This window comes from Platalea leucorodia (genome assembly GCF_965183815.1).
Source record: "Platalea leucorodia genome assembly, chromosome: 7".
NCBI classification, from domain to species: Eukaryota; Metazoa; Chordata; class Aves; order Pelecaniformes; family Threskiornithidae; genus Platalea; species Platalea leucorodia.
The window spans coordinates 61,621,810-61,642,913 of record NC_138829.1 but is presented as its reverse complement, the minus strand read 5'-3'; the positions used below and the strand labels follow the sequence as shown (position 1 = coordinate 61,642,913).

The 21,104-nt window shown below is 37.1% G+C and overlaps 1 protein-coding gene across 2 annotated transcripts in view; it reads right to left on the bottom strand.

Moving 5' to 3' along the window:
• The window catches only part of CTR9 (CTR9 homolog, Paf1/RNA polymerase II complex component), a 39,923-nt gene extending 19,066 nt beyond the window's left edge, over positions 1 to 20,857 (bottom strand). For both annotated transcript variants that reach the window (XR_014228824.1, XM_082317952.1), the window contains exons 1-24: positions 20,722 to 20,857; positions 18,477 to 18,575; positions 17,644 to 17,883; positions 17,016 to 17,133; positions 16,286 to 16,375; positions 14,808 to 14,956; positions 12,121 to 12,228; positions 11,557 to 11,664; positions 11,202 to 11,438; positions 10,301 to 10,390; positions 10,069 to 10,197; positions 9,780 to 9,963; positions 8,651 to 8,739; positions 8,193 to 8,378; positions 7,925 to 8,012; positions 7,527 to 7,675; positions 5,449 to 5,565; positions 5,128 to 5,273; positions 3,482 to 3,553; positions 2,164 to 2,299; positions 1,497 to 1,643; positions 917 to 1,074; positions 540 to 636; positions 78 to 190 (exon numbers count right to left, since the gene is read on the bottom strand). Coding sequence is in view for 1 of the 2 variants with exons in the window: in XM_082317952.1 (XP_082174078.1) it covers positions 78 to 190; positions 540 to 636; positions 917 to 1,074; positions 1,497 to 1,643; positions 2,164 to 2,299; positions 3,482 to 3,553; positions 5,128 to 5,273; positions 5,449 to 5,565; positions 7,527 to 7,675; positions 7,925 to 8,012; positions 8,193 to 8,378; positions 8,651 to 8,739; positions 9,780 to 9,963; positions 10,069 to 10,197; positions 10,301 to 10,390; positions 11,202 to 11,438; positions 11,557 to 11,664; positions 12,121 to 12,228; positions 14,808 to 14,956; positions 16,286 to 16,375; positions 17,016 to 17,133; positions 17,644 to 17,883; positions 18,477 to 18,575; positions 20,722 to 20,766 (3,095 nt within the window). In the remaining variant the exon portion in view is untranslated. The remainder of the gene's footprint in view (positions 1 to 77; positions 191 to 539; positions 637 to 916; positions 1,075 to 1,496; positions 1,644 to 2,163; positions 2,300 to 3,481; positions 3,554 to 5,127; positions 5,274 to 5,448; positions 5,566 to 7,526; positions 7,676 to 7,924; positions 8,013 to 8,192; positions 8,379 to 8,650; positions 8,740 to 9,779; positions 9,964 to 10,068; positions 10,198 to 10,300; positions 10,391 to 11,201; positions 11,439 to 11,556; positions 11,665 to 12,120; positions 12,229 to 14,807; positions 14,957 to 16,285; positions 16,376 to 17,015; positions 17,134 to 17,643; positions 17,884 to 18,476; positions 18,576 to 20,721) is intronic.
• Between the last annotated feature and the right edge of the window lie 247 nt (positions 20,858 to 21,104).

Genomic DNA, 21,104 nt, shown 5'->3' with positions numbered 1-21,104 from the left:
TTATTATTAACACTGCAGTTTCTCTTGAAAGCATGCGTTGGAATTTTAGTACATACGAAGTTAATTAAGGTTCTTACCCATCATCAGCAATTTTGAGTTTATCCTCATCAGAAGAATCATCACTTGATGAAATGATGGCTTTTGATTTGATCTTTCCTTTCATTGAAGGAGGCAGACGTTCTGGTTTGGGCTGTATAGGGGAAAAACAAAAGGTTGCTTGTTCATGTGGCTGGTTAAAACATAGTGCCTAAATGTAGAAACCTATTCAGAAAACCAGAAGTGCTTTTAACAATTGTTCTGAAGTCATTTGATCAAAATTTTCCATTTACTATCACTTAATTCTAGATGGCTTCAGAAATATCCTTTTCATCCCTGAAGCAGCTATAGCAACAGGGGAGGACAAAAATAAGCTCAAAGGCAGTTTGCTACAAGAAGTTTCGTTGTAATTTTCAACATCAATAAATCTTTCTTGACTAGGGTAATGCTGAAGTCCAAATGCATATTTAGAAAGTGATGCAGTTATTCAGGGTTTAACTTACAGCCTTCTTTTTCTCTGCTTTAGGTGGACGTCGTTTTTTAGGTCTTGGACCATTTTCATGTTCTTCATCATCGCTCCCCTCATCTGCCTTCTGGGGTCTTAAACAAACATTTTATATGATGTAAAGCATAACATCACAAAAAAAACTTAACACATGCAAAAATATCAGTCTCAAGAAACATCTAGTTGACCAACTGTTACTCATACTTCTTTTGCAGAGTGCTGTTTAAGTCTTATAATGTGCATGTGTAAATAAAAGTTAATCATGTGACCTCTTAACAGCAGTTCATTTTTTAAGTCGTTATGAAAGACCGCATAAGAATATACTTAAAAGCCATACTATTTCTCAGGGAAGTCTAACATTAAAGTATCAGTTACCTCCGCCTCTTCTTCTTCTTTCTCTCACCCTCCTCTTCTTCTCCATCTTGTTCACTACCACTGCCCTTCCTCTTCTTTTTCTTTCTAGACATGGGCAGATCTTCATCACTGTCATCATTGACGAACTCATCAAACTCCCCTGCTCCTTTTTTGGAACGCTAAAATAAATAAAAGCCCCACAATATAGCCTATTATTCACCTTCCAGTTAAAAAAAGCTACCAGAAAACCATTCAAAATAGAGACTTTATCTGAACATGTTTTCGAAGACATGAAAATACAGACCTTCTTGTGCCAACTTTCCCATAATCTCTAGATTGATGTGATTAATTATTCCAAATTTGCACATAATAAAACAATAGTCTTCTGTTATTTTAACAATTGAATAGAACAGATTTTGGTGATGCCACTGCGCTTGGAACTTTTAAGTATTAGCTTCCAATTTTTACATTTGAGTATTAAACCTGTGCAATTTCACTCAGTGGAGCCTAGGAGCTTGAAATTAAAAACGTGCTACTGCAAAAGACCATATATCAAAAGGGGAAAATGAAGGATATTAAAAAAAAAAAAATTCTGTTCTACCCTGCCTCCACCGCCACCACGTTTTTTCTCCTTTGATCCTTCTACTTCACCAGTGAACATCAGAATATTCTTGGTTTTCTCCACATATTGAGCTCTTTGTTCCAGAAGTTTCTTCTGTTCTTCTTTTTCTCTTAGGCGCTTCTCTTCCTGAAACAGAGAGAAAACTAGCCATTACTCTTGTATTTACACCATCACGGTGATTATAATCGCAGGCGTAAAAATTATGTGCTGACAAGAAACTGGAAAACTGAGTTTTGACAGTATGTCATAGCAGAAGGTCCACGTGGCAAAAAAAAAAAGTTTTCTACAAGCCTATGCTAGAGTAGGTAAAAGTCCAAAAGAACTGTTGCACTAGGTGCTTCCTCATCCAGCCTGTCAGTACAGAAATTTGATGGCAGACCTTCTATGGCACCAATTTTATTTCAATATCGAAATAAAAATCTATTTCTGAGGCTGTGGGAAAGAAAGAGTGAGTATAATCTGTTAGCTATAACATTTTCTGCTAGTGCTTACTGTAACTAAGAAAAATAGCTACTAGACATTTTATCAGTAACACCAGGTTCCACCACAGAGCAATACGGCCATATATATTGTTGACAGGTATACTTTTTAAAAATAAAGTATACTTTTTAAAAAATACAGTATACACAATGTAACAGAATGAAACCTGTTCTTTAAGTAGTTTTTGGCGAAGCAGCTCCTTTTCTTGCTCTTGCTTCGCACGCAGCTCCCTCTCTTCTTCATCCTGCTTGCGTGCCCGAGCCACATGATACTGGGCTTGACTCAGTAAGTCAGAGCATTGCCTGTAACATGCAATGTTTTCAAGTAAAGGAAGGTGGCAGGCACATACTACAAGAAACAGTTTTATAGAGGGCACGCATCACAACACTATGTTCATATCACCAACAACAAAAAAAAAGCTACTTGAAATAGCACTATAGAAGAGTAGTACAGATTTTTGAGTAAACTAAAGCACTTTCTGGTAAGCTAATTTATCTTTAAATTGCAATATACAATTTCAGAACATATTGCTTCACACTTAAAATTTAGCCAATTCATATACAAAAAACCCCACATGAACATCAAAGGAATCATCCCAACTAATTTGGGCAGCTTCAGAATTATGCTTAATAAGAACTTATATTTAATCACAACATACAACATCTTAAAAACCCCAATTGTTTAAGAGTTAAGGTTGCATAAAGTGTCCAAGTCTCACAAAACACTGAAGCAAGGCGCTTTCAATACCCTCTTATAGCTTATGTTACAATGACATTTCTTTTAATATTAAAATTTTATTCTCTGCACAAAGTGCTTTAATGATACCCATTTAAGCAGTACAGCGCGTGATGGCCAACAGATGTTATTTGTATATGGCTATGAAAATCTTAGAAGAATGTCCACTAAATGAAACACAGGGCATACTGAGTAAAAACCTAAGAAATAAGCTTAAAAGGAAACCGATTTGAACAGGCTTGTATGCAAACTCATTACTCTGAGCAAAAGTTAAAGCATACTAGACTCTGCAAAACAAAAGCTTGTCATGTTTCAGTAACCAACCCATGCTATTCACCCATAAACTACCTCAAAAAAGCCCCGTGAAAGCAAACCTGTTGTTAGTTTATTATGTTTAAAGTCAAAACAGTGAGAGCTAGAGATGTTTAAATAAAGGTCACTGCACTCTCATTGATGGAAGATTTGCCATTAAAACAGCTAAAGTTTTGCAGGCTCCAGCTAACGGCAGACACATGTTGAGAATTTTAGACTACACAAAAACATTAGAAAGCAAAGACAGGAGAAGAATTAAACAGTAATAGGGAGTAACGCTTCACTTGTATTTCTACTGTTCTAAGAAACTGTCAGTTGAAATTTTGCAATCCAGTTTTAGTATGAAAAAACAATACAAAAACATCCCACTTGGTATCTGAATGAAGGGTTTATGTTTTGGGGGTTTTTTTGTTTGTTTGTTTGTTTAGTTTTTTTACCTGGCTTCTGTAGCAGCAAGTGCCAAGTCAAATCTCATCTTATCACCTACTTTACTCAAGTAACTGAAGTACCTGGAGGAAAAAAACAACAGACAAAACTAAGCAAGTACGCCATTACTTACATATTTGTTGTAATTTTGCCTTAAAACAAAACATTTACTGCTGAATTACAATCCCATAAAACTCAACAGATGAGGAAGCCTCACCAATTTTCTCTGCATGCAACCCCTTTTAACAGTATAAAAGTACCTTCAGAGTTCTCCAAATTTAAAACATTCTAAAACCACTCGAGAGCAGAACAAAAACCCAGAAAAATTCTAAAGAGAGTTTTAAGGTTTCATTTACTGACTCCTAGCAATAAAGACATCGCTGACCCCAGTAGATTTATTCTTTATCTGTCACAGCTTAACTGCTTGAAACCAGCATAAGAAAAGAAAGGAAAACTTATTTTTTAAAAATCCTTCCAGAATAGCTTCCTTGAACTTAGTTGACAGGTCCTTGCACATACAACATACCTTCAAGTAGATGGGTAAGCTATGATGATCAATGTTTTGAAAACAGTTTCTCCAATTCATTTAAAGGAAAACAACTTTCCAGCTTTCAAGGCTGCCACAGTTTCTTCCCATATTCCATCAGAGACATTTTAAATGAAGTGTATTTGTCCTACATTGAACTCAAATTCTTGTGCATATGAAGAAACTAATTCCTTGCTCAAGTTTTAGATTATGGAAAGTATTTTCCAAAATGTGATAGACACCTAAATTTTTAGTTAATGGATACAAAATAAAGGCTTTCATGCAACTTTAAGACAATAAATAACAAGCTTCTAACCAAATTTAAGTTAGAATTTGTGTTCAAATGTTTAGTTTGCATTATGTAAAGCACTACAATTGTGAAACGCTTGCTTTACTTGACAAAATTACTGAAAGGCAACATCTAGCCTCGACATAACAGCAGAGCTAGGAATGCATAAAGCAAGCACCAGCTACACCCACAATACCCAGGAGCAGAATAAACGGTTGAAAGCTTTCTGTTCAAAGATGGTGACAATTGGATCAGATCAATCACAGTGTTTTCTGCCCAGAATTATTTGGGGGGGGGGGGGGCGGGGGGGAGGGGGGGGGAGAAAAAGAGAGAACTAAAAGATCTCAAACACACTTAAGAGACTGCTTCTGTTGTTAAGCCATGAGAGTGCTTAGGCTTTACTTGCCAACAGGAGGGCAAAATTAGTTTTCAAGGACTACCAGTCATTAACTAGGCTCATATAATATAAATAGATTTGCTTTTGAGCCTTAGAGGTTGTTTTGAAAGAAATGTTCAAAAAAAGTATTAAATTCGTAGAATAATTTTCGACTTTTTTTCAACTATCTTCTTCTGGGAAGAAGCGCATCTTGGTCATAGTAATACAAAACCCTTTGCGAAATACATATTGGCCATGTGGCCAAACAAAACTGGCTCTGGAGCAAAGTCTGAATAAGTAGGTTTGTCAGGCCCAGGCTTTCTTTTCCTACTAGAAACTCTAGAATTACATACAGCGTTTCATAGGAGATGATTGCTCTTCTAACCAGATTTGTGACCTATACTGCAAATTTACTGTAAGGGAAAAACAAAATAGATTATAATGATTAGAAATAAATCATCTTTACCTGTGGGCTAGCTCCAGTTCTTTCACAGCATTAAGCACCTCCTTCAGATTGCTTTTTTCATCTTTCAGGACAGAGGTAGCTAGTCTTTGTAGCACTAAAGCCACATTAAACATAAGGACCGTATCACTTGGTGCTACATGCCTGGCCTGTAAATAAAAACCATGTTTTTAAGATATGCTACAACGTGATACAGAGGTATATTGAAGCAACATACAGAGAATAAGCACCATTATTTCAACCCCAGACTACTAAATAGAGACATAAACATGCATCAACTTACAATAATTTTATTCTGAGATACATGATGTTTTATACTCGTACCTTTAACAAAGTTTGTTTGCATTCCTGTAATTTGCCACATTTGAAGAGCGCCCGGGCCAAATATAACAATACTTCAGTATTTTGATGCTTATAGAACTTTCTGAGGCAGTTTTCATACTGAAATGGAAAAAAAATCAAATTAAGAGGTGACAATGGTCAGTTATTTTGGTTAGCCAACTCCAGCAAATGTTTCTATTCCTAAAAAGCATTATTGGTAATATGCCTTTTGTTTTTTAAAGAAGTGTGTCATGCTACATGGATGCCTCCTTTTCACTGATCAGAAAATTCCTTCTGCTATTCCATAGTAAGTACCTGATTTTTCTGGAAATTGGCAGCAGTCCAGGAGGCTATGTAGGTCTTAAAATACAATAGAATACTTTGCAAGTACCATCTATTGTAACAAAGTCCAACCAACACGACTCATTTTAAGAGCACTCAATTATTCTCCACGGTATGGGGGGGCAGAAATCTATTTTCTTTACTCATACAAGATACTTTGCAAATTGAAATGTATTTAGCGTAGTAATTCTATATATCTGATGCAATTAGTTAAAAAAACATCCACACCTTTCAGATAACCTAACATCAAATTTGTTCTGTCCATCTAGCTGAATAACTTGGCATGCCAAGGGGTATCTAGCTGTTCTCAATTGTAAAAGAAGATTTGTTACTACAGGAATCATTCCCCCTTTCTAAACCTCCAAAATAATAAGAAATACAAAGTAATTTTTATTTCCAGCTCAAATACATAAACTGCCCTGAACTCTAATGCCTGAAGTCGCTACTCTTGCATCGCACTGTATTGTGAGCACCCAATTTCCACTCACCTTTAGAGAAAAAGATTTTGTATTTAGCTTAAGTTTGCCTTGGATTTGTATAGTTTATGGTAGAGAACTCACTAGAATAATTGTTGTGGCGGCAGTACACTAGGCTAGTAAATTCAATTTGTTTCCCTTTGAGTCCAATACCGCGTATTTCAGACTGTGGCTTGTACCAACTGCATAGTAGAACCCAGGGAACAATAAAACACCTCAGTAAATAAACACATTTATACCAGCAGCTTTACTTAAATGTATTAGCAAATGAGTACAATATTTTTCTGACAAATCAAAAGGTGAAAATGATACCCAGCTTCCCCACTGTAATTCACTGCTTAAGCAATGGCTAAAATTAGCTTTTCATTAGGCTTTTTATCAATAAAAACAGATAAGGTGTTAAAAAGACAACAGACCTCATTCAAACTCAACAGAATGAATCTGATCATGTTACCAAAGCTTTTAACAGTAGTTCACTGGAGGACAGCAACTACCGAGGTCTTGATCAGATGAGAAAGGCCCAGTATCTCTTCCTTATAATCATCACAAAAAACTTCAGGATAGCTCTGAATTAAGTATTTTTGAGCCTCAATGTGGACTCAATCTTAATGAAACAAGTTTGTTCTGAGCTTCTGTCCTGTCCAACATAGGCTTTTATTTTTTAGCTTACTTGCATGCTTTTGATTAATTGAGTCAATTTAGTTAGAATAGGTTGAAACTTGGAAGTTAGCTTGCTAGAGCAGGTTGAACTAGATAACCTCAACAGATTTCTTCCAACATGAATTACCTTACAATGTTAACTGTGGTGAAAGAAATCATGGCACAGTCAGATTTTCAGACAGCTCTGATTGTTATTTATGCAATTGTGTGCAAGAACAAAAATAGGAAGTGTTGCTATTAAAAAAATCCCAGTAGCAAATTGCATTTACTTACTTCAGTAACATCTGAATGTAAATCACATACAGTAACTACACTGACTGAAACCTCTCTGACTAAATAATTCTAAGACCAAAATTCTAACCCAATTATGTTTTAACTCTGCTACCAAAAAAAAGTGTACAAGTTGGTAGGTGCTTTGTTACCCCTTACCCACATTTGGCAGTTTGTTTTTAAATCTAGACTTGACAGCCAACAGCATGCTAGGAATAGACCTATAATTTGTTAAAATATTAGTCAGAAACCTGCACAGCTGCCATGACAGCAGAGAAACATCCAGAAGTCATCTAACCAAATATATTACGTAGTTCAATTTAGAGATGTTACCATCTGCACAGCACTGATGTACTGTTTCTGTTCTACGTAGATATGTGCCAAATTCAGCCACACATCACTGATATCTGCTGTTGCCTCTCTCACTTGGGCAAAAACATCACGAGCTTCACGGAAATATCCTTTATGTGCCAAGACAGCTCCTAAGGGGAAAGTAATACATACAGCATAAGCTTCCAGGTTCGTGTACTATGTACTCCTACCAAAGAAAACAAAATATTGCCTGAATAAAGTTCCCCATTAAAGACTAAGTGACATAGCTGCCATATGAAAGCTATTCTTTCCTGTGCCCCACTACATAGCATTGAGGCCCTGCGAAAACAATTCCATATTAAAGCATGAAACGTACGGATATCATCACGGCTGAAGGAAAATTAGAGTCTAATATTCACCTATGCCATTAGCAGCATACAAATTCTTCGGATCATTTCTGAGGACTTGCTTGTAGATTGCTAATGCACGGTCTTGATGACGCTTCTCCTGCAGAAAGAAGTATCCCAATTGATCGCTCATTTCTATAATGGGGTATTAAAACATCTATCCAGAAGTTTTATGCACTATAATATGCCAAACAGGCATCAAGAAAAGGCTCCAAGTAGCTAAGAGCATATAAAAATTAAATAAATGAAACCAGATGTAGGGCAGACAAATGCCCATTACCTTTTCTCTGTCTCTTGTGGGTTGATGTAGAGTCTGCAACCAGACGTTGCCAAGAGCCAGCATAGAATAAGTATCATTTTGTGTGGAGGGCTGTTTCAATATTCTTTCAAATTTCTTCTGTCCTGGACCCCACTCTTGTTTAGCCAAATGAAGATTGCCAATCAGAGACCAAGCATCCGGATGGTCCTAAATAAAAATTCACTGTAAGTTGCAAAAGCATCATTTTCCCTTGCAACGTTACTTTTTCAAGTATAAAATGCTATTTTTCTTAAATAGAATTTTGTATTACAAAAAAAAACAACAGACAAAACGCACAGAGTGCAGACTACAGTAGTTCTCTCTTCTTCCTCTAGTTTATGTGAACAAACAAAATGAAAATGCAACAAAAGGAAAACAAAATTTTAAGTTAAGTTAGTATTTCAAGTGTTTTAACTTTAAACACTTAAGGGATTACAAACCTGATTTATCTGAAGTGCTTCTTTAAACCAATCAGAAGCCTCATAAAAATTTCCTTTATCCCTAGCCATAGCTCCCAAGCGCAAGTAGCCTGAAAATAAAAATAGAAGATAAAATAAAAATCAGGAAACAGGTTAAAGTCATCTCAAACAAAGAAAATATTGGCTATGCATGAATTTCAAAAGCAATCTTTTTCTTGACCTAAGGACTGCAAACATTAAGACACCTTTCATATTCTATTCACAGTGAGACACACCATGTGAAGAGGAACGTCCATCCACAATGGTGATACAGAAATTGCAAACTTCTAACAGTTAAAGTAACATAAATGTTTCTAATTGGTTTCATAAATTAAAGATGATTGAGAAACCTCAAAGAAAGAAGGATACATCAGGTACATAATTCTCCTCCCTCCACTTTAAACAGTTCTCCCATCTCCGCAAGCTTTGGGAAGAGTATCAGTTAGCAGGTGACAATGGAAAACAAGCAGGGAAAAGGCTATAGATTAGGTTGGGGCATCCTGCGTGCTGCAGCTTGCTGAGCAAGGGCTACCACCTTGCCTTTGCAGCAAATATCACAGGTCAGCTACCTGGGGGCAAGAGGAAGAACAGAGTAAGCAGAAAAAAAAAAAAGGATGTGCCATAGAAGCTGTGCTAACACCTTCAACAGCCCTTCTTCCCTGGAGGAAGGCCAAGATCCAAGACAAAGAGATTCTCCCAAAGGGTCGCTATTTCCACCCACATAAGCAGAGTTGCAGAGCCTGGGCATATCAAGCAGATGGCCGTGATTGCACCTGAGTGCTGAGGTGCTAGGGCTTTGGTGGGAGTGGGGAGCAAGTGAGCAACGGCATGCAAGTCTAGATAAGCTAATTTTGCTAGATTTTTGGGGTACGGTATGATTTACCAATAATTAGAAGGCTTAAAGCTGGAGACTGGACTATAAGGATGATGCAGGCCTTAAAAGAAAAAAAAAAAAAAAAGAGAAAGGGAAAATAGCGGGTAGGTAAGCAGGCCCCAAAACTACTATGAAAAGAAGTGAAGACACATATAAGGAGACCAGAAGACACTGTAATGGGAAGATTTTTGGTATTATAAGGAGGACCGTGGAACTAAAATACCAAATGTTTCTTACAATCAACGTAATTAGGATGTTCTCTTAAAATGTTTTTATACAGCTTTTCCGCTTCATGAAATTCACACATCGCCTCATATAGTCTGGCAAGGTTATAGGACGTTGTTACAGAGATAGCATTGTAATAATGCTCATCATGTTCAGCTTCTGCTTTTGCACGATCCAGTGATGCCAAAAAATATTTCTAAAGTATAAAAAGAAAAAAGGAATAAAACACTCCAGAATATTCTTAAAAGGAAAACTTCTGGGTGATCAAGAAACTCAATTCAAACTTTGAGTAATTACATACCTTTGCTTCTCCTAGGTTTCCCAGCCTGAAGTGCAGAGCACCCACATTATTCAAAATCTCTGGTGGGACATCAGCCTGTACTTTCTCTTGCAGAATGCGTGTGGCCGTACCATAGGCTGACAATGCACCCTTTACAAAGAAAGAAAAGGTGGATGAAAGAAATAAGAGAATGAGCTCTATGTGCTCTTATGAAAAGCACACACATAATTCACCAAGTGTATATTAATAATACCTGTATATCAGTCTGTTCCAGAATTTGGGCTAGCTCAATCCATGCCTCTACATCATCAGGATATTGTTCTGTGACTTTCTTTAGATGTCCCTGAAAAACAGCAGAAAATAATTATGCCTCTTTGTGGACACACAAACTGTTTTTAAAAAAAGATATAAATAAATCAAAAGAAAAAGTGAAGGTATTAACACTAGAAAGATACACCATAATGCAAAAGAAAACATCCTAAACATCTGCACAACTTGGTCACAAAAAAATGGCATTAGTTTCCTTTCTTCATTATTGTATTTTTCTGTGGAATGTAACACCAGCTTCGTCTTAGAGAATCAGAAACTATTACACTAACATGAGAAGCTAGAAAAGTGATGTCTAACATTTTCTGCGTGTATTTACCCAACATTGGATTAAAAAAGCCTTTCATTTAAAAAAAAAAAAAAAAAAAAACAACAACAAAACCAAACCAAAACAAACAAAAAAAGAAAACAAAAAACAAACATAACATTGTCCTTCCAGATAAGCTAAGGCAAGTGTTTTCTGGAAATCATTAGCTAACTTGCTCTCTTCAGGAATCATTTGCTAACTTGCCATCTTCAGAGAATTTTAACATATATGGGAAGAATTCTGCCCTTTTCATAGTACCAAATACAAATGTGAGGCTGGGGCTCTTCTAAATTCCTGGACTTGCTTTAGCCAGAGCCCAGTAGGAGTCTTGGTTCTGTCCAGGAGCTGTGACTCTCCACAGTTAGGAGGATCTCTCATGACAGCCAATATTAAATATTCTATACCTATAGCCAAGCAACCCTGAGTTTTATGCATCTTAAGGTACAGTCTGATTTAAAGTCTGATTTTCAAGTTCTGTTCTTGTATGTAAAAGTATGATGCTGGCAGAAGCAAAACTCACCTTCGCAATATCCCGCTTCTCCTGGTCTTCTGAAGCCGCATAAAGAGATCCAAGAATTTTCATAGTCTCATAATTGTTAGGATAGGCTTTCAAAACTTTTTCAAAGCATTGTGATGCATTCTCTTTGTCCCCTCGATAAATGTACATTTGACCCAGTCCAAAAAATGGAAGTACAAAAGAAGATGAGGCAAACTGAGTGGCCTGGTAATAATACTGGAAAGCTTGATCATAATCTTCCTAATTAAAAAGAAGTAAATAAAGAGCAGGTAGTGTTTTCACAGGTAAGCTTTGTATGAACTTTTATAACAGATTTTTAAGCATAATCTCAAAAGGGGGCTTTTAAAAACTGTCCTACCTGTACATGAAAAGACCTAGCCAGCTGATAACAACTCTCTGCCTGCATTGCTTCAACTTCTGTATTATGGAAAGCATGAAGAGCCAAATGTTGTACTTTACCATAGTCCTGAAAAAAAGAGAGTTAAACAAAATTTGAAAGCCTTCACTTTATTAATGATCAAGTGATTTATTATTTAAACAAGGATAACTGGCTAATACAAGAAAGCTTAAGTCATAGCACTGACTAAATTAATAACAATAGATTTAGTTTTAGTGGTTAGTGTTCTTTTCTCTATTTCATATTTTAAAACTTAGAAGGGAGGGAGAGGGAAAAAAAACCCAACCAACACTTCAGGACACAAAGGTGACCTTGACTTAAGAAATAAGCATACCTTTTTTCTTCACTTTCTTGAGAAAAGTTTATAAAAAACTTAAGTCAAAAACTTTACACTTGTCCAGCTAGATTAATGGTTCCATATTAGGCACCACTCAGCCTGATGAAATGAGATTGAATCTAACACTGGAATCTTTTCTATTCAGAGGTTATCAAGTATTTAACTGTAAAATTCCATAGACCTCTTACCTTCTTGAAAAAGAAGTGATTAGCCAAGTGATTCAATACCATTGGATTACTGGGATCAATTGTGTAAGCCCTAGACAGGAGTTGAACACCATTCTTGATGGAATCAGCCTAAATGAAACATTGACAGGTATCAGCAGCATCTCAATAGCTGTATCTTATTAACATCTTCAAAACTATTCTTCAGTCTAGGCTGCTGCAGGAACTCTGACAAAATCCTTGCTGGGCTCACAGAAAAAGTAAAGTCAGCTACTAGCTTTTCTCCCTGCAGCATACAGATGGAAAATGGGAAATGAAGCTACCACACAGGGATGGAAAAAAGCAGAGCACAACTTGCTAGGGAAAACAAACAAACAAACAAACAACTTAGTCTTGGTGTCCTCTGACATTTCACACTCACACCCTAATAGCATTCCTTCTACCGTTCAATGTCCCCAGTTCCTGTTTGGTTTAGGTTTCAACCTTTTACACAATTCATTCAAAAGCAAACAAAAATATTCTCATGTTCAAATTCTAAACAAGAACTTCAGATGTTGAATTAAAAGCTACTAGAACTTAAGTTCTAATTAAAAAAAAAAAAAAAATGGTAGAAATTTACTGTGTTTACATAGGGATATCATTATATCAACTTATTCTTTTCTAAAGAAACTTTACAGTTTAAATAAAGTTTTCCATGAGTACAAGTTTGACTTACCTACAAGTTCAAATCCACAACTGATAAAATAATTGCTATTTATTTGGGACACCCATGAGATTTACATTACAAGCATGTCAACTTAAATCTGTATTTCTGAACAGAAACACCAAAAATGTTATCATGTAACAATTGTGCTTTACTTTGCAGTTATTATCAACAGAAAGCTATCTTATTGAACAGATTAGGTTGAGATTGAGGTTGAGACATAAAAAGAAGTCCAACAGTCAGCTGAAAAACATAATTTCAGTTTGAAAAGGCACTATCTTCCCAAACCTAGTATAACAATATACCTTGATTAGGAGATATTGAATCATTCTTGGTTTAATTTTCAAAGGCAAAGAGGTTTTATAATCACACTATGTATATGTCTGAGTTCTCCAATAATTTGGGTCTCATGTCCAATTTCAGTCAAATCCAATAGACGGTTAGAGGTCTCAAAGCTCCTAAGCACTTTCATTAAAGAAAACCAGAGATAAGACAGACCTCAACAAGAACACAGTGTAATCTCAACCCTGGTTTGACATCATAACATCTTCAAGCAGGGAGAAACGTTAGAAATATCTAAGCACAGAAAAGATGTCAATTAGTAGTTTGCAGCTCAGAGAGAATCTTTTCCCCAGAGAAAGTGTTCTCCCTCCCCCATGTCAACTCTTCGATGTTACACTAACTTTGCAGTACAAGTTGTGGAAACAGTTTGAAGTAAAGCACAGATGATACATTTCTTATAAAGAACAAAAAACATATTCGAGTGGGTCAGCTTTTAATTACAGCTTTTTGAAGCTTAGGGTGAGTGGGCTCATCCCTTGACTTTAGTCAAAAGACCTTCCGGAAAAAAAAAGAAAAATACCAGGTTTCATTAGGTTCTTGCCCATGGAATTATTTATTAAAATTGGACTTCAGAATATTTGTGGTTGCGTCTGTAGTTTTAGGAAAGGAAACTCTCGTGCCCACACTTTTTGGAATTCTTCATGGAAGTCTTACCAGTTATTTTTTTTCCCATGATGTAGCAAAACAAAGTCATTTTCAGACATTCTGTGCCAACAAAAGATCTTTCTAGGGAACTATGTGTTCTACAGATAGCATAACACTAAATTTTAGCAACATACAATTATGGAAGAATTTTTTTTCTTAAACACTTAAAGGTCTCATCCTCCACTGATAACTTCCTCAGCATGGATTAACTATCTCAGATCTCATGATCCCAACTAAGCTGTATGAGCATACACATTTTTCTAGTGATACAACATCTAGAGAGGTAGGATCACCACTTTATTGTAGTTTCATCAGCCTAATTAAAATTTGTTCCTGCCTACTCTTTGATTTACTGTGTGGCATGCATGCCGAGGTAGCCTGAATACAACTTCAACACTTGTTTGAAAGCTTACGTTCCTTAAAGCCCAGGACTAATCTCCTGGGACTATGTCTTTTACCTTGACCTTCCTGTTAGCATGATGCTCTTTAAAAAAAAATTCCTGATGCTCTGGAATAGACCTGCCATTGCAAGTGAGGTCTCCAAGTATTTGAGGACTTTCAGAGCATCCTGACTACAAATGGATTTAGTTAACCTTCACAGAGTCACAAATTACTAAGTAAGGCTGGCTATTATACATAACTACTGCTCATTAAAGTCAGATTTTGAATTCAGTGCTTTTGGGGTTTTTTTAAGTGATTGGACATGCATTCACACATCTCACCATGGATTTTTATTATTTTAATTAAAATAGTTAACCTAGCACTGTTTTTCTGTACTTAACACCTCTATAAGCAACAGAGTTGAAGACTTTTAGCAATAGAAGTTATTCAGAATGTGCTGCTCACATCACAAGTACATATCTATAACATTATTCAGTAGTGACACAGACCTAAAATGTTTTAACCACAAAAGTTATTACCTCTTATTAAAAACTGGACTACATTTCAAAGAATAAAACATTTGCTTTTTCAGACAAGAAGAAAGTAAACTGCATACGGATTCTTGTTAAGTCAGACTCACCTCTTTATTATTGAGTTCTAGAACAGCCAGTCCAACCAAAGCCCCTACGCATTTTGAATTTAGCTCCAGAGCCCTGCTGAATGCTAAGCGAGCTTTTTCCAACTTGTTCAGTTTCACGAAGCAGTGGCCCATACCTAATCGAACCTCAGCTACAGAACAAGATGACACCATTCAGAATCCCAAAATTTCAACTTCATGAATTTTTTACATTCTGGACATCAATTAACATGAAAGCAGTACTTTTAATATTTCTTTAAAACCTCTAAGCCATTTAACTATTTGCTGTTTTTAAAGGCAGCCTCTCACACTTGGCAGGAAAACAAGTTAGAACAGATTAGTAAGACTTTATTTCTTCATACATTCCAGAACTTTGGTCTGTATCTCTGTATCTGTATCCACTCTGATACTAAAGAAATAACAAATTACTTTTACAGAAATGTATTAAAAAATAATAGAGAAAGGCATTAAGAAATCGCCAGACGAAAGGGCTGGAAATTTCTTAGGCAGGGTAAGTTCAGCTGAGACTAGTAGGCTTTCAGAAAACACAGACAAATAAGCAAGTTAGCTAGACGTTTCTCCTCAAATGTTCAACTGATTCACTGCTAACAAAATGTTGTTCATCAGCTTCTAACTTCCATGATCATGTACAAATGAGCTAATACAGAGAATTCACATCATATTGCCCTTTCAGACTGCCTGTCAACTAGGAATACAGAGACATTTATACACAGCAATTTCAACTCTACATGCGTGTGAAAAAGGGGAGTGAAAGAAAGATGTTTGTTTAAAAGTAAGGCTTGCATTTCTAAATCCATTTTTGCAGGAATGATTCTTATGCTAAACCAGACTACAGAATACACATCAACTTTGTCATAAATTCTTTTTCAGACAGGTTATGGCAAAGTATACCACATCTCTCAAGAGACTTTAGAGTGTTTATGATCCTAATGCAAATACCCTGAACTAGTATCTCTAAATCCCATGCATCGCTTTTACAGCTGTTACTGATAGCTTTCCCAGATTTTTCCATTAAGAAAAATCAAACACCACCAGGAAAACTTCATATTCTGCATTATAGGTAGAATTTTACTTTTCAGGTCTTGTTTCATTATTAATGCTAATACATCATTTTCTTAACCTGTATTCCAAAAGCTCACAGATAGGTTCTGCAACAGTCTTGGAACAGTTCCTCCCCATACAATTTTAATTTCTCTTACACGCAACGTCTCATTTTCTAATAGCTTTTTAAAAGGTAATAATTAGAAAAAATGAAAAGTATTTTCCCAAACACGATTTCCATCTCTAACAATTAAGGAACACTTCATGTCAAGAAACACATGAACTCCTCTATAATGAGGGATGGAGTTTTTTTGACAGATAAAGCTCACAAAGAAGCCCTTAGGTATTTGAATTAGGAAGACTTGAATTAGTCTGCAAGCACAGCAAATACTTCCACTAGCAAATACTTTCTGTCTTACCTGGGCAACCTGGATTGGTACGCAATGCTTTCTTGTAGTAGGCAAGGGCTCCTCTATAATCTTTCTTGTTGAAAGAAATGCATGCTTTACCTGTTATAACATAGCAGTTACAAATAAATCAGATATACAAACAAAGCAGTTATAAATCAGAAGCTCATACGTATTATTTGGTAAACTTGTGCTGTGCCGATTTTCAAAAGTTACAATTAAAAACTTGCAGAAAATTCAGACAACTACAACTTTTACTATCTTTGATGGCATCAAGTGTATGAAAGAAAATCAAACACGGGAACACATTAAATTTACATTTTCATGGTTTTCTGCAGAAACTTAATTCTTTCCTGGTCCAGAGGAAAGATGCTTGCTAAGGCTAATTAGTGAACAAATTAAAATACAAGTGTTACAGCCCACTGACCCCTCGCTACTGGTATCTTCACCTTCAACAGAGTATGCAGCTTCATTGGCATAATCAGGGAAATATAAGTAGTTGGACTGGATGTATGCCCATGGGTCTTTCAAGATGCTAGCTAGCATTATACTTTTTCCTAGCTTTTCCACCTACATATACTTCCCAAGTTTAAAGTGATCTCTGTCATGCATTTCTGGTCAAAAGCGCACACTTCTTTATCCCATTCTTTCTCACATACGCACCCTCTTCTTAAGCTCATAATTCATTCCAAAACTCAACTGGAGTGACCAGGTTTTTACACAAATACCCATAAACTCATACCGAGAAGGGCAGGAATATTATTTGGAGACTGGTTGAGCACAAAATGGAATTGCGCATCAGCTTGGTCCATCTTATCACCTTCAAGCAGACAAAAGCAAGCTCTTCCCAACAAGTGATTCTAGATAAGGAAAAAAATTTCTAATACATACATTTATCTTTGTAAAATATGAAGATCAGACTACTTGAAAGATTAACTGGCTATGCTATAATGCTTTCTACGATTAATTTATTTCTCTTACATCAGGACGAAAAAAATTAAACAGGGTCTTTATCATCCACATCTAAAGTTCACATATTATCAAGCAAGAGAGTAACAACCAATCCTTCCTTCCCAACCCCCAAAAGTTGACTGACATGGAACTACCAGGTGCCCCAAGCTAGAGATAATTATTCCTGGTGGCACCGCACACATTTCAGATACTTACAAGTTTTATTTACATGTACTACACTAACAGACTTTAAAGCCTCAGCAGTTTCTATCTTCCCTTTTAGTGAAACAATACTTGTTTTCTTTAGAATCACTTTTTGAATTCACACAGAAAACATATGTTGAAAGTAAGCTAAAACAAACCCCAAGAATCACTAAATAATTTACAAATATGGATTTTTAAACAGATTTTGTTTTTACCTGATCATACATGATAATTTTGTCAGCCATAGTATACAACAAGGTAGCTTGTGTAATGAGCTCCTTCTTGTTATCTTTGTTCTTCTCCTTTCGAGCCTGCTGTACATAGTATGCTGCCAGAGTATCCAGACATGTCATCTGATCTTTTTCATGGTCTCTATAGTCCAAGTTACCATCTATGCGTGCAGCTTCCAATAGCTTCACAAAGTCTTCTGTTTTCCCTTGCTTGTAGTATTCCAGCTATAAAGCATACAGTTTTAACAGACAATACTACCCCAGTAAGTAACATATCAAGTTGATACTTTAGGTGTCGCACAGATTCTTTTTCCAGAACATAGGGATAAATGTAGGAATAATTAGACAAAGGCATTCCAATATCACCAAATATTTTTCTATCATCATCCCAACTTAGTATTTTTACATTAAAATACAAGTCTTACAGCTATTTGTCAGTGAAGAATCAACTGTTTTTCCTCTGAACTTCTTTGAATTTTTGCACATTTCACCATATTTTCCATAGGGTAGATACTGTCCCCTCCTTTTTTATGAATTGCATAATCAAAGGCACAAAACAGAAAAACTATGGATTGAGAAAAAAAAACTTAGAAAGCAGGCCTCAAGCAGCATTGTTTCATAAAAAAAAAAAATGAAGTTAAAATCTTAATACGCATATGTCAAATCAGAAATATCTGGCCTAGAATCAGTAACTGAATAACCCAATTAAGTTCCTGTTCAGAATTTAGTTATCCCTAGTCATAAAAGTAAGGAAGTGGCAATTATTATGCGATTATCTGAATACAGTATTTAAATATACAACTTGTATATATACGAACCGCTAAGGCAATCCATATGTGCAGTTGAGTGTGTTCCTGTTTCAGTATACTTATAACTTCATCACCTTCAGGTAACTGATCGAAGTCGAGCTCAATAACCTAGAAACAAACAATAAAAATTTTCTTTTCACAAAGCATTAACAATGTTATCTATCACTGAGCTCAAAGCAAGCTGGACATTTCAGAGCACAAAACATAAATAATTTTTCGTGTTTAAACCAGGTTATGGACAAAGAAAGAAGTGATGATGTATTTCATTCTGTACAAGACAAAAGTGATGGTGTCTCACAAATATTAGAGAAAAGACAGCACAATGTTTGGGATACTAGTCAGGGAGAATAAACAGAGATGCTAATTCAACTTCTTTCACCACAGACTTCAAGCTCAGAATTTTTACAGTTCAGCTAATAATCAGCTTGACTTCACAGTGCTGAATTTCTAAAACTTTTCCTACAGGTAATACAAAGATCTAGGATATAGTCAAAATCTTCAAAGTAATCCGGTGTCAGAGAATCGATACCTCAGACTTATCTCAGAGCCCTGAAATTTTGTAAGTGATCTTTACGCCCAAGAAAATTAAGAAATTATTGAAGTGGCAAACATTACAAAGAACAGACTAATTTTCTGAATATTAACAACCATAGCCATCATGAACAAATGACATCAACAACTTTTCACCACGCAAACATTATTTTGCAAGTACTATTTTGCTATGTTGATCTGACATGGCAAATGAGGAAAAAGGAACAGATATTCCCAAGGTGGGATGTTTGGGAACACAATTTAACTGCCTGTTAGTTCACTTGCTACTCAGTCATGCTGCCTTTAATATTAGTCATCTACATTACGATTTAATTTTACAGCAAGGAAGAGCTGCAGCTGTTCTACCCAGGTTGTACCCTGATTACCAATGCAGGGACCCTTTCTCCAAAGACTGGATTAGAGCAAACCAGTTTATAAGGACTTATAGTTTTGATTATGCAAAACTTAAGAGGGCATCAGCAGATATATTTCTGCTACTAGTGTTATTTTTAGTTTGAGTTTGTCTTGCATGGTACCTCCTGTTTGACAGATAATAATGTTTTTAAATTTGGGCAACCCTCATCTACAAACTGAAATAGTTATTAATGAGAAATAGATATTACCAACACAGCAAATAAATATGGAAGTAAAAAAAGGCAGTTAAAAAATGTTTTTTTATAGCAATTCTTAGTGATTAATTCATAACTTCAGGATCCAAGTAGCCCCAGTCATAACTTCAACAGCAACACCAAGATCAACTATTCCTGTTGACATCTCAGACAGAAATTTCTGTCACAGAGAAAAAAGCCCTCCAACATGTAACCTACAGAGAGCAATGTACCTTTGTGAGACTTAAAAACACAATGGCAGTTGTATGGAAATCTATTAAGAGTATGGACACCTATGTTCACAAAAAGCTTTTTTCAACCTATAAGCAGTATGTTTCCATACCTTATTTACCTAAGGTATTAATTTAGTATCTGCCATGGAATAATTCAACTTCAAACTTTATAATACCCTGTAAATTTCCAAATACTTCTCTTAAATATTTTTAACTTTGGCTTGTAACAGCTTACCTTAAAAAAAAAGTTAAATAAATTTCTAAACTCACACTGAAATAACTTTACAGAGTGGACCAACTGCCCTACCTGTATCTATATGTTGACTTAGGAACTTGCATGCTCTTTACAAATCAGTGGAGTCAGAAAAATCAGTGTCTAATGAACTACAGAGAGTTTTTAGCTGGACAAGGCCACGGTACACAAGCACAAACTAAAGATTAGATACCGTTCCCAACAGGGTCTTGACTCCTGAGGGTTGCATATGCTTGAAGCGTATATTGGGGGAGAAGAGGCTGCCCCTTCTTCACAGACGTGTGGTACCGAAGGACGCGGGACAGACTGCCTGACTGTTCCCAGCGGCTCTCCTTCACCAGCAAGCCACTTGGCAAGGACAGGGAGGTTACAACTAGCAGAGGGCAGACACCGCGCACGAAGGGGCACCGGGGAAGGCGAGCCTGGGTTTCTTTCCCCAAAGCGATACACCTGCAACCCCAGCAGCTCATTCCGCTCAAGGAAGGGAGCGACACTCCCCCTCGAGCCCGGGACAAAACTACGAGAGGAAGCGACAAACCCCCGCGCCCCGGCACGCATTATGTAGCGTATCCCTTCCTTCCCCCTCCCCGGGACCAGGCCGCGCCGCCGCCTCCCAGCCCCCGACTCGCCTCATCGGTGTCCCGGAGAGGGATCTCAATAGACCCCCGCGACATGATGGCGATGGCGACACCGCCGTCGGCTGAGCCGCTGAGTCGCCCGCTCGCAACGGCCGCCGCGCGCGCACTTCCCCTCACAAACACCGACTGACCCGGACGTGCTCGGGCAAAGGGCGGGGGAGGCGGGATGGCTCCGCCCCCGAGGCTCAACGAGCCAATCGCAGCGAAGCACGCGCCTGGAGGGCCGCCTCGCGCCCGTGCGTGAGGAGGAGGGCGGGCTTGCAGGGTGAGTGCGCGCGGCCCTGTTGCTGCGGTAACGGCGGCCTCGCGGGCGCCCCTCAGCGAGCGGCGAGGCGCCGGCGGGCCGGGGCCCCGCGGCCGGGAGCTGGGCGGGC